The sequence below is a fragment of the Puma concolor genome, chromosome E3, assembly GCF_028749965.1.
Source record: "Puma concolor isolate L17-30 chromosome E3, mPumCon1.1.hap2, whole genome shotgun sequence".
Lineage (NCBI taxonomy): Eukaryota > Metazoa > Chordata > Mammalia > Carnivora > Felidae > Puma > Puma concolor.
Window position 1 is genome coordinate 23972562 of NC_141682.1, and position 11877 is coordinate 23984438.

The 11877-nt window shown below is 42.6% G+C and overlaps 1 protein-coding gene across 2 annotated transcripts in view; it reads right to left on the reverse strand.

The window, feature by feature from the left end:
• DCTN5 (dynactin subunit 5) overlaps positions 1–11824 on the reverse strand; it is a 30628-nt gene extending 18804 nt beyond the window's left edge. Inside the window, exons 1-4 of one of the 2 annotated variants that reach the window (XM_086692753.1) lie at positions 11665–11824; positions 10844–10912; positions 4825–4943; positions 1162–1273 (exon numbers count right to left, since the gene is read on the reverse strand). In XM_086692753.1, coding sequence (XP_086548879.1) covers positions 1162–1273; positions 4825–4943; positions 10844–10912; positions 11665–11712 — 348 coding nt within the window. In that variant the 5' untranslated portion in view covers positions 11713–11824. The remainder of the gene's footprint in view (positions 1–1161; positions 1274–4824; positions 4944–10843; positions 10913–11664) is intronic. The other variant, XM_025916757.2, reaches the window with a different exon arrangement.
• Positions 11825–11877: the final 53 nt, after the last annotated feature.

An 11877-nucleotide genomic window follows, 5' to 3' on the forward strand; every position in this document is an offset into this window, starting at 1 on the left:
CAGATTTCCACAGTCATGTGGCTCTCCACTACATGGTCCATCTTTGCTTGTGGCTTGTGGAATGTGACTGCATGGTTTCAGGATGTATTTTTTGATTTGTTTATTTATTTATTTTGAGAGAGAGAGAGAGAGAGAGAGAGAGAGAGAGACATCATGAGCAGGGGAGGGACACAGAGAAAGAGAGAGGAGAGAGAATCCCAAGTAGGCTCTTGCTATTAGCTCAGTTCAATTCACGTGAGAATCAAACTCATGAACCATGAGATCATAACCTGAGCCAAGTCAAGAGTCAGACGCTTAACTGACCGAGCCACCCAGGAACCCCAGATTCAGCAAGTATTTTGATACTTGAGTCTTGTCCAGAGCAGAGAGCTGCCTCTGCATTATTGGGAACAGCCATTTAAAAACATGAAAAGTTCTTGGCTTTCCCAAGAATCTAGAATTTGGGTACAAATTTAAAATACAGGAAACATCTTCCCTAAACCTTAAGGCAGTTCAGCTCCAGTCATTAATATTCTCACCCAGGATGTTCTCCTAAATCCCAACTGAAATCAAGCTCTTCATCTATGAAATACTAAGAAATCCAAATCTGTAAAGCCACGCCTGGATGTAACAAGTGGATGCCAAGGCTCCTATGGTCCAAGGCTCCTATGGACTCAGGTTCCACTGAGAAAGGGCCACTTGTACCCTGCACACCCATCACCCTGAACTACTTGCACTTTGCCTAATGTCATCCCCTTTGACCCACTAAACTGTACATTCCTGGAGGTAAGGCAACAGGTAGGCCATAGAATCGGCATGGCTATTCATGCCGCCTGGGTTCGAATCCCAGCTCTACCACTTAATAGCCCTGTCAAATCCCCTAATATCTAAGGTCTTCAGGCTTCTCACTCACAAATAGGGATAATAATAGTACTATCACCCTTGGATGGTTATGAGGGTCAAATAAGATCATCAAAGGAAAGTTCAACATCATATAGAAGAGGTTTGGTAAAGTTTAGCCATGATTTTTAATGTCTAAAAAACTCCAAATCCAACAATAATTCCAGTAGGCCAGAAACTACTTCTACCCTCCTCGGTCACAAAAGTGGAGGCCCACTGATGTGAGGGACGTGAGCTTGAGGGGAAGGGAGGACATTTAGCCAGCCAAGACATCATACTCACAATCACACAGTTCTTGCCAACGTGAACGTAAGAGCCAATCTGAGCTGCGTTGACCACACAATCTTCCTCAATAAAGACATGGTCCCCGATATGTAAAGGAAAAAATGCAACACTAGAGAAGGAAAAGATGAACAAACAAAAAAAAGTCAAGGTGATGTGCTCTTGGTAGAGGTTTATAGAACTACAGACCATATTCTCAACTTTATCGTCGCGTCTTTTTTTTTTTTTTTTTTTTTAAATTTTTTTTTTTTTTTTTCAACGTTTATTTATTTTTGGGACAGAGAGAGACAGAGCATGAACGGGTGAGGGGCAGAGAGAGAGGGAGACACAGAATCGGAAACAGGCTCCAGGCTCTGAGCCATCAGCCCAGAGCCCGACGCGGGGCTCGAACTCACGGACCGTGAGATCGTGACCTGGCTGAAGTCGGACGCTTAACCGACTGCGCCACCCAGGCGCCCCTATCGTCGCGTCTTAATAAGACTGCTCCTAGTAAGGAAAGAACTCTCAGGCTAGGGGAATTCTATAATGTTGAAGATGAATGTGATTACTAGCTCAAAATCAGAAATATTAGACCAGGCAGTGTGCAAAGAAACAGCAAGGCAGAAGGAGCAAGGCCTTCCAAGCTAAAAGAGCTGGCACCAAATGAATGAATGTTTTGCTCATTCCTGCCTCCTTGAAAATGCTCATAGGTCACATTTTCAGTAATCTGCTCTACAGGGCTTCAAGGAACTGACATCAGGTTTTGAGGATGTATTTTCTAGCATTCAGCATTCCAAACATTTGTATATTCACTGATCTTCCTGAATGCCTACTATATGCCAGACTCTACGCTAGGGAACTGGAGATATAATAGCAAGCAAAAGGTACATAACCCTGCCCACGAGGAGCTTGCAATCAAGAGAAGAGAGATTAAATGATTAAGTAATTAATTACAACTGTGATTAGTGCTACAGACGAAAAGCACCAAGATATGAGAGTATACAATGAGAGTATATAACTACCTAAATTGGCAGTTTGGTAAGTTTAACTGAAAGTGATACGTAAGCCAAGACTTGAAGGATGAGTAGGAGTCAGGAGGCTTTCTCCAGACTTCTGACATCATTCCCATTCTCTAGGATTCCTCAAATGTCATGGACAGTCGTTCTAGGATCGCATTTACAGGTAACTTCAATACATTGGGATATAAAATATTTGGACTGGAACTAAAATAAAGTAGTTGGATGCTCACTGGCTCTTTCTAGTCCTGTGTTCTATTTTGTCAGGAATATTTTATTGGAGACAGTATCTGTCCTCTGAGGACGTATAATTTATTTAAATCTTCCTTAATCCATTCGTATTTTTTTTTTAATTTTTTTTTTTCAACATTTATTTATTTTGGGGACAGAGAGAGACAGAGCATGAACGGGGGAGGGGCAGAGAGAGAGGGAGACACAGAATCGGAAACAGGCTCCAGGCTCTGAGCCATCAGCCCAGAGCCCGACGCGGGGCTCGAACTCACGGAGCGCGAGATCGTGACCTGGCTGAAGTCGGACACTTAACCGACTGCGCCACCCAGGCGCCCCTCCATTTGTATTTTTGATCTGCACCCCTTGTGTGACCATGAATTCCTTGATCTCATCACAGTCTACAGCAGAACTGTCATTTAATTTTAAATTAAAAATTCCAGGAACGCCTGGGTGGCTCAGTCAGTTAAGTGCCCAACTCTTGATCTCAGCTCAGGTCATGATCTCAGGGTTTGTGAGTTTGAGCCCTGTGTCGGGCTCTGCACTGACAGTGCAGAGCCTGCTTGGGATTCTCTCCCTCTCTCTCTGCCCCACTCCCACTCATGTTTTTTCTCTCTCTCAAAATATATAAACTTAATAATTAATTAATTAATTAATTAAAATTCCAAACCTGATATTCTTATCTGGTTCTATTTTCTATTATCTAGTTCTGGTATTGAGATGTGGGATGGGAGTGGGGAGAATCCACACACACTCTCTCTTTTTTTCATGTTTTTTATTTTGAGAGAGAGAGAGAGAGAGAACACACAACAAGCAGGGGAGGGGCAGAGAGAGGAGAGAGAGAATCCCAAGCAGGTTCCATGCTCAGCACAGAGCCTGACATGAGGCTTGATCTCATGAATTGTGAGATCATGACCTGAGCCGAAATCAAGAGTTGGAAGCCCAACTGACTGAGCCATCCAGGCGCCCCCAAACTCACTTACTATTCATGTGTTGCTAGTTACACTTCTGTACTTATGTATTTCTCATGTGGACTATTCTCATTTATATATCCTTCCAATTCACCAATAAACCCCATGTTTATTATTTATTCTCGGTGCTTTCCTGGGACCATATCCAGCCCAGTAATGCCATTATCAGAAGGGAAAGTCAACAACTCCAACAGAGTACCTGTCACAGTATGGAACCACAAAAGGCTACCAAGAGGTTTTCTAGTTTTCCCCCAATTGCCTTCTGAGCTAATGAGCAAATGTTTTCATGTGAATGACTTACAGACTCCCTGCTCTAATTCCTGTATGTAATGGAAAGTCTGGAGTCTGACCTCATTCTGCGGAATGCAGGATCATTTCTGCATGTTCCTAGGTATTACAGTCTCAGTTGGTTGCTCTGTTCTCTGTTCCTCCCTAACCATGTACATAGCCCTATGACAGGAGCGTGACATTATGCAGTGTCTATCACATTACACTATCATATTTTATAGTAGCCATCTATTTATGTAATTGTTTCTCCCACTAGGTTTTGAGAACTTTGAGGCAGGAACGCAATTTCACCCATCTTTACATACCCAGCTTGTATCCTAATGACTGACATAAAAAAAGCACTCAGTAAATGCTTGCTGACTTACTCAATGACACGCAGGCGGTGCCACAGGTAGAAGCCAGGAGGGAAAAGAGGGAGAGGCAAAAACAAAAAACAAAAAATAAACCAAAGCCCAAAACCAGCACATTAGGCATAGTGGACAGTTTTCCTGCCCTGTCCATGTCCTTTCTTGGGCAATCCTTATTCTTGGGCCCACAGTGGGCCTGACCTGACCCTGCCCTCCGGGTCACAACTGTTAAGACAGGGGTGGAGCACTCAACTCAAGCTGAGCCAATCAGATTTCCTCTCCCAAGATTCTGGAAATAAGACCTAAAATCCTTGGTCGGTATCCACTGAAGCTTAAATGGAGAATAGATGTAAGTTAGGGGCTGAGGCAGCAAGGTTGGCTTCATGAGAAATGGGGGAAGACAAAGCCAATGTACAAGAGAGGGGAGGGAAGCAGAAACACAGAGACAAGGACAAGTAAGAAACAGTATAATCTCAGTAAGAGAGTGACAGACCAGTCATTGTGATTCTGTCTAGCTGTCCAGGCACAGGCTCTAGTCCCTTGTGAGGCCTGGCACCTTCTCCTACCCTGAGATTCCATTAAATATGCCCCTGTCTCTTTTGCCAGAATCCCCTTTGCTTCTTTTTTCTAGGTTAAGTGGATTCTGTTTCTGGGAACCAACCAACAACTAAACTAAGACCACCACCACCAGAGTTGTGTTCATCAGAGTGAAGTCTTCTTTCATGTCCCAAACAATAGCACAGCCCTGCTCCTCACACCACACCTCAACACACGAACACACCACCAGTAGCAGATTCTTGCTCAAGACCCAAACAAGGTAATTAAATTGCATACCCTTTGCTGAATTTCTTGAAAGGTGGCCTTATGACACTCCGGCTTTTCACAACGCAATGACGTCCAACTCTCACATTTGCCAGATCCCCTCGGATAATACAGTCGTTCATCACAATGGTCTACAAAACAAAGCACATTTAAAAAATAACTACCAGTACAGCTGAAAACACAACAGAAAAGAGTAGGTAGCAAGACACCTACTGAAGTTATGTTTTGATCTACTGAGTGACGTGTTCTGGCAAAAGGGATAACTTGTAAGGTAAAAAGAATGGCCTTCATAACACTGATTTAGTTGAAGAGGTTCCCAGTATATCCCACAAGTAGGACTCACTGAATAAACAGACGTTTGCTGAGAATATGGTACCCCCCGAGTTCACTTACCTATTCAGGTTCACTTGGTTCCACCTGTCCCCAAGCCTGACCTGCTACCTGCTCAGTGAAAGTTCAGGCTGCCCCTACCTTTGTCCGACCTCCCAATACTACTATCTTCAACTTCATGCTCCCACAGGTAGACCTACTGAGTTTCTGGTTCCTCTTCCCAATTCTAGACTCAGATGAAGTGCTATGCTGCAGGGTATATCCAGCTTCCCCAAAGATTGCCTGGATGGGCTGCAGGGTGGATAATGTAATCAGAAGTTTTGGGGGGGATTAATGTCCCATGCTTAGTAAAAAGTAGGCATTCTTGAAATGTCTTTTGAATAAATGAATAAATAGGGTTAAAAAAAAAAAAGTGCATATGGCTGTAGTTCTAGCCAAAAAAGTAAGCAAGGGACCAGGCCTTATGTATGCTGAGCACAGAAACTTAGGCTTATATCCCTAGAGGATATAAGGAATCAATGAAAGTTTTTAAGTGGAGGATTAACACAGTGAATCTTTAGTTTAAAAATACTACTCTGAAAACAGCCTAGAATCTACATGGAGAGAGCAGGTAAGACTGGAGGAAAAGTGGCCCGTTAGATGACTACAGTGGATCAAGGTAAAATGAAAGAATGGGCCTCCTCTATGACAACAGCTGTGCATGAGAGAAAGAGAAATAAATTCAAGGTAGAGGAATCTGATCAAGCCTCCAGATCTACTAATTAAAGGGCAGAAAAGGGGCATAGAGACTGCATTCAACAACTTGTGCAAATAGAACTGGCCAAATCCAAAACTTGAAAATTCTACAGTACAGTGAGCCAGTTTCCTTAAAATATAAGTAGCATGGGGAGAAAAAACAGGCTGGGGGAAAAGAACTATTACAGATTTAAAGGGCCCTGAGAGGGCATCTGGCTGGCTCAGTCGGTTGAGTGTCCGACTTTGGCACAGGTCATGATGTCACAGTTCGTGAGTTCAAGCCCCACATCGGGCTCTCTGCTTTCAGTGCAGAGTCTGGAGCCTGCTTTGGATCCTCTGTACCCCTCTCTCTCTGCCTCCCCTCTCCTGCCCCCACCCCCGCTCATGTTCTGTCTCAAAAATAAATAAACAGGGGCGCCTGGGTGGCGCAGTCGGTTAAGCGTCCGACTTCAGCCAGGTCACGATCTCGCGGTCCGTGAGTTCAAGCCCCGCGTCAGGCTCTGGGCTGATGGCTCAGAGCCTGGAGCCTGTTTCCGATTCTGTGTCTCCCTCTCTCTCTGCCCCTCCCCCGTTCATGCTCTGTCTCTCTCTGTCCCAAAAATAAATAAAAAACGTTGGAAAAAAAAAATTAAAAAAAAAAAAATAAATAAACATTAGGAAAAAAAAAAAAAAAATAAAGGGCCCTGAGAAATGTATCAACCAGAAGCAATGTGTACTTGACCTTATTTGGATCCTGATTTGAATAAACCAACTGTTAAAAGACATATTAAGACACTAGAAAGACGGAACATGGACCGAGGATTAGATGATATTAGGAAATTACTGGCTTCTTAAAAAATATAATAAGGGTACTCTACTTATTTTTAAAGTTTTTAAATCTCAATGATACATATTGAAATATTTATGAGTGAAATAATACAATGTGTGCAACTTGCTTTAAAAATACCCAGCCCCTCACCTTGGTCAAAATAGGTATGGGTTTACAGGACAGGTAAAGATGAAACAGAATGTCAGAATATTGCTAATTGCAGAAGCTGGTGAATGAACATATGCAGATTCATTATATGTTCTCTCCACTTTTGCACATGTCTGCAAGTTCCATAATAATACTGTTCACCTATAAAAAGTAATGAGCTATAAGTCCACTAACGAACACAACATGGATAAATCTCAAAAACATTATGCTGAATGAAAGAAGCCTGACGACAGAGTACATGATTGCCATTATAAGAAACTCTACAAAATGAAAAACTAATCTATATTAGTTTTACACCAGTGGTTACCTGGAGCCAAGGGTAGGAGGAGGACTGACTACAGAGGGGTCCAAGGAAAATGAGGGTGATGGAACATTTTACACCTTAATTGTAGTAGTGGCTGCATAGGTGTATGCATCAGTCAAAACATGTCAAACTACACACTTAAAATGGGCACACTTTATTATATGTAAATTATACCTCAATAAAGATAATTTTTCCTTTATTTTTTTATTGTTTTTTTCTAAGTATAATTTATTGTCAAGTTAGCTAACATACGGTGTATACAGTGTGTTCTTGGCTTCAGGAGTAGATTCCCATGATTCATTGCTTACATATAACACCCAGTGCTCATCACAACAAGTGTCCTCCTCAATGCCCATCACCCATTTTCCCCTTCCCATCATCAACCCTCAGTTTGTTCTCTGTATTTAGGAGTCCCCTATGGTTGGGGTGCCTGGGTGGCTCAGTTGGTTGAGCATCCAACTTTGGCTCAGGTCATGATCTCAGAGCTTGTGAGTTCGAGCCCCGCATCCAGCTCTGTGCTGACAGCTCAGAGCCTGGAGCCTGCTTCGCATTCTGTCTCTCCCTCTCTCTGCCCTTCCCCAGCTCACACTCTTGTCTCTCTCTCTCCCTCTCAAAAATAAATAGACATTATAAAAAAAAAAAAGAGTCTCTTATGGTTTGCCTCCCTCTCTGTTTGAAACTACCTTTTTCCCCTTCCCTTCCCCCATGATCTTTTGTTAAGTTTCTCAAATTCCACATAGGAGTGAAAACATATATCTGTCTTTCTCTGACTGACTTATTTCACTTAGCATAATGCCCTGCAGTCCCATCCACATTGTTGCAAATGGCAAGATTTCATTCTTTCTCATTACCAAGTATATATAAACATCTTCTTTATCCATTCATCAGTTGACAGACATTTGGGCTCTAATAAAGATAATTTTTAAAATGTTCCATTATATGGAGGTGCCTGGGTAGCTCTGTCAGTTAAGCATCTGACTCTTGACTTCAGCTCAGATTGTGGTCCTAGGGTCATGGGATTGAGGGATCAAGCCCCATGTTGGGGCTCGCTTAAGATTCTCTCTCTCTCTCCCCCTCTGCCCCTCTCCTCTGCTTGTTCGCACTCTCTCTCTCAAAATAAAATAAATTAAAATTAACCCCCCCCCCAAGATTTCCAGTTTCTTTTGAGAAAATCAGAGCTCTGGAAATATAGGCCTATATTCCCACATGGCAACAACCACCTTGAGCTTAACTAGGACCCAGATTCTCCACTTTACCAGGCCCCGCCACTCTGTTGTCGGCACCCAGTCTTCTTTAGTCATCTGATCTCTGTCTACCCCGGCAGAAACTATGACACCTGATATAAGGGCTTAGGAAAATAGAAATTACAAAATTCTGAAAGGGACAAAACAAAAAACTAGAAACAAAATAACTAATAGGACAGGGGATAAATGGAACTGTACACAGCAGTGAAAATACACAAACCACAGTGAATCTTAGAAACAGAACTGAGGGGCGCCTGGGTGGCGCAGTCGGTTAGGCGTCCGACTTCAGCCAGGTCACGATCTCGCAGTCCGTGAGTTTGAGCCCCGCGTCAGGCTCTGGGCTGATGGCTCAGAGCCTGGAGCCTGTTTCCGATTCTGTGTCTCCCTCTCTCTCTGCCCCTCCCCCGTTCATGCTCTGTCTCTCTCTGTCCCAAAAATAAATAAACGTTGAAAAAATAAATAAATAAAAATAAAAATAAAAAAAATAATAAAAAAAAAAAAAAAGAAAGAAACAGAACTGAGAATGGGGCGCCTGGGTGGCTCAGTCGGTTGAGCGCCGACTTCGGCTCAGGTCACGATCTCGCGGTCAGTGAGTTCGAGCCCCGCATCGGGCCCCTGTGCTGACAGCTCAGAGCCTGGAGCCTGTTTCAGATTCTGTGTCTCCCTCTCTCTGACCCTCCCCCGTTCATGCTCCGTTTCTCTCTGTCTCAAAAATAAATAAACGTTAAAAAAAAATTTTTTTTTAAAAAAAAACAGAACTGAGAACAATGGTACTTAGTGAGTGTGATATGTGTTCCCTATTGTGATTATTCTAATGACTGAGTTTAAAAAAAGTAAGTAACAGAAAGCCAAGTAAAGCCAAAGCCAAATGGATACAGAGCTTCTGTATGAGTGATGAAAGTTTTGGAAATAGATAGTGGTGATGGTTGCACAGTGGTTGTACATATCACGTTTTATTTTTTTTTCAATATATGAAGTTTATTGTCAAATTGGTTTCCATACAACACCCAGTGCTCATCCCAAAAGGTGCCCTCCTCAATAGCCATCACCCACCCTCCCAACATATCACATTTTAAAAAACAAACCTTCCATACAAAATCACAGAAAATGTCCTGAAATTAGCTAAGGGATTTCTAAAAATCCTCCACATGAGTGTTCTAACTCTGTGCAGAAACAGTGTGTCTATAATTACTAATCATACCTAATTACTGAACTATATTTCTATTAAATCTCATAGTATGATGAGCTAATGGAGACAGTAATTGAGTCTCTACTGAAAAAATCTGTGATTGCTTGATTACAGTGAGACTACTTTCCCTCTGGAAGTTAGAGATGTAACATTTCAAAGAAAATTAGCAGGAAAAAAACCGTGGACTTCAATGTCTGTCAAGCTCAAATATATCTTGGTATTTTCTCTGGTTCTGAAATGTCGTAATATTATTCCCATGTTTATACTCCTCTCTGTGCTATTTCAATTTATTCAGACTACAAGATTCTCAGCTTTTCATATTCCATTTTGCAAATTCGTTTCATAGTTTAGCGTCTTTCTCGAGTCTCAAATCAATTTTAAGAGTTTCAGTTAATACTGAACTATTATTAGTAAACTGTTAATTATATTACTACTACTTTATAGTTTCTTTTTTTTTTTTAAGTTTATTTACTTCTAGAGAGAAAGGGAGAGTGGGGAAGGGGCAGAGAAAGAGAGGGAGAGAGAGAGAGGGAGAGGCAGAGAGAGAGAGGGAGAGGCAGAGAGAGAGAGAGAATCCCAAGCAGGCTCTGCACCACCAATGTAGAGCCCAATGCAGGGCTTGAACTCAACTCACGAACTGCAAGATCATAACCTGAACCAAAGTTGGATGCTTAACCGACTAAGCCATCCAGCAGCCCCTACTTTATAGTTTCTACACTAAAATATTTTGTTGCCTATTTATATTTGTATTTAGTGGTTAAGGCACACTACAGCACTTTGCAATAATTTCAGTTCTGGGTGCCACTGTATTTTGTTCCTGGCATAAAGAAAAAAGGTTTTCTGTTGCCTTCTTTCATGGAATCTTTTTTTGTATTCAACAGAATTTGGAGAATGAAAAAAGGAAAATTTTTAGTAAGTTTTTTTTAATGTTTATTTATTTTTGAGAGAGAGACAGAGCGTGACCAGGGGAGGGCAGAGAGAGGGAGGGAGACACAGAAGCTGAAGTAGGCTCCAGGCTCCAGTTGTCAGCACAGAGCCAGACACAGGGCTCAAACCCACAAACTGCGAGATCATGACCTGAGCCAAAGTCAGAGGTTTAACTGACTGAGCCACCCAGGGGCCCCCCAAAAAGAGAATTTTTAAATGCATAGCAACAAATGGGAGATGTGGTAACATATTATCTGTCCTGCTAATGTGATAATTAGTGGACAGAAAGCAAAAGTATGCATCCTGGGGCTGGCTGTGTCTCTTACCTTGCCATTGAGAACGATGTTCTGACTTCCACACAACACAGACTGGCGACTAACTTTGTTTCCAGATGCCTGAAAGGAAAGAGCAGAAAATAGGGGTGAGAAACTAAGTGGGTTCTGGGCTACAAGTTTCCATCTGGAAAGCTCTTGTATTGGAGAGAAACGTACTTGAAATGTGATGTAGTCTTCAATGGAATGAGTCCGGCAAATTAACAAAGCAAGGATGGATTAGGAAACTGGAGACTCCAGGAATGGATCCAGAATTTGGATGTGGTAGGTCTAGAGCCTACTAATATTAGAGACATTGATTCAAGTCTCAGTTCTATACTTACAGCCCTAAATCCAGGATAATGACTTTACCCATATCAGAGGTACAAGAATTCAGTAAAGAAATAATAATAGCAACGACGACTCAGCACTTACCCTACCTGGAGCAATTTACACGCATCATGTATTGACTCCAAAGAACCTAACAGTCTTTTAGCACATGGTAGCAAAGTACGACACATTAGCTTAAAACAAACAAAACAAAAAACAAAAAACTCTGAAAGGCCCGAAGCCTGGAATTGCTATTAGTATTAGGGTGGATGAGACGTATCCTGCTTTCTGGAAGGCATTTTATCTCTACGATGAAATCATGAATAAATTTAAAAAGCCTAAACTGGCCATGCAGGGAATAAGTAACAAAGCTGAGCCATTCACGAAGTGATCCTATGTAATCTCGGACTAAACGCCAAAGCGACCCGGGGTGGGGCAGGAGGGGGGCACCAGCCTCAAAGGGAGGCAGGCTTGGAAACGGGAGAAAGATGCCTGGACAAGCGCACCGTCTCGATGTACTCCGACTTGTTATAAAGCAGCTCGCCCAACTCCATTGCCACCAACTTCTTTCCGCAGCTCCCGCTCCTGTCAAAGCCGCCAGCCGGTCAGTCTGACTGGGATTCAGACTACTTCCGGCCGCTCCTCCACTTCCGCCCTGGGCGTCCGGCGCTCTCATCCGCAGCTCGGCTCTCCTCTAGGCGGCCCCGCTCCCTTACTCG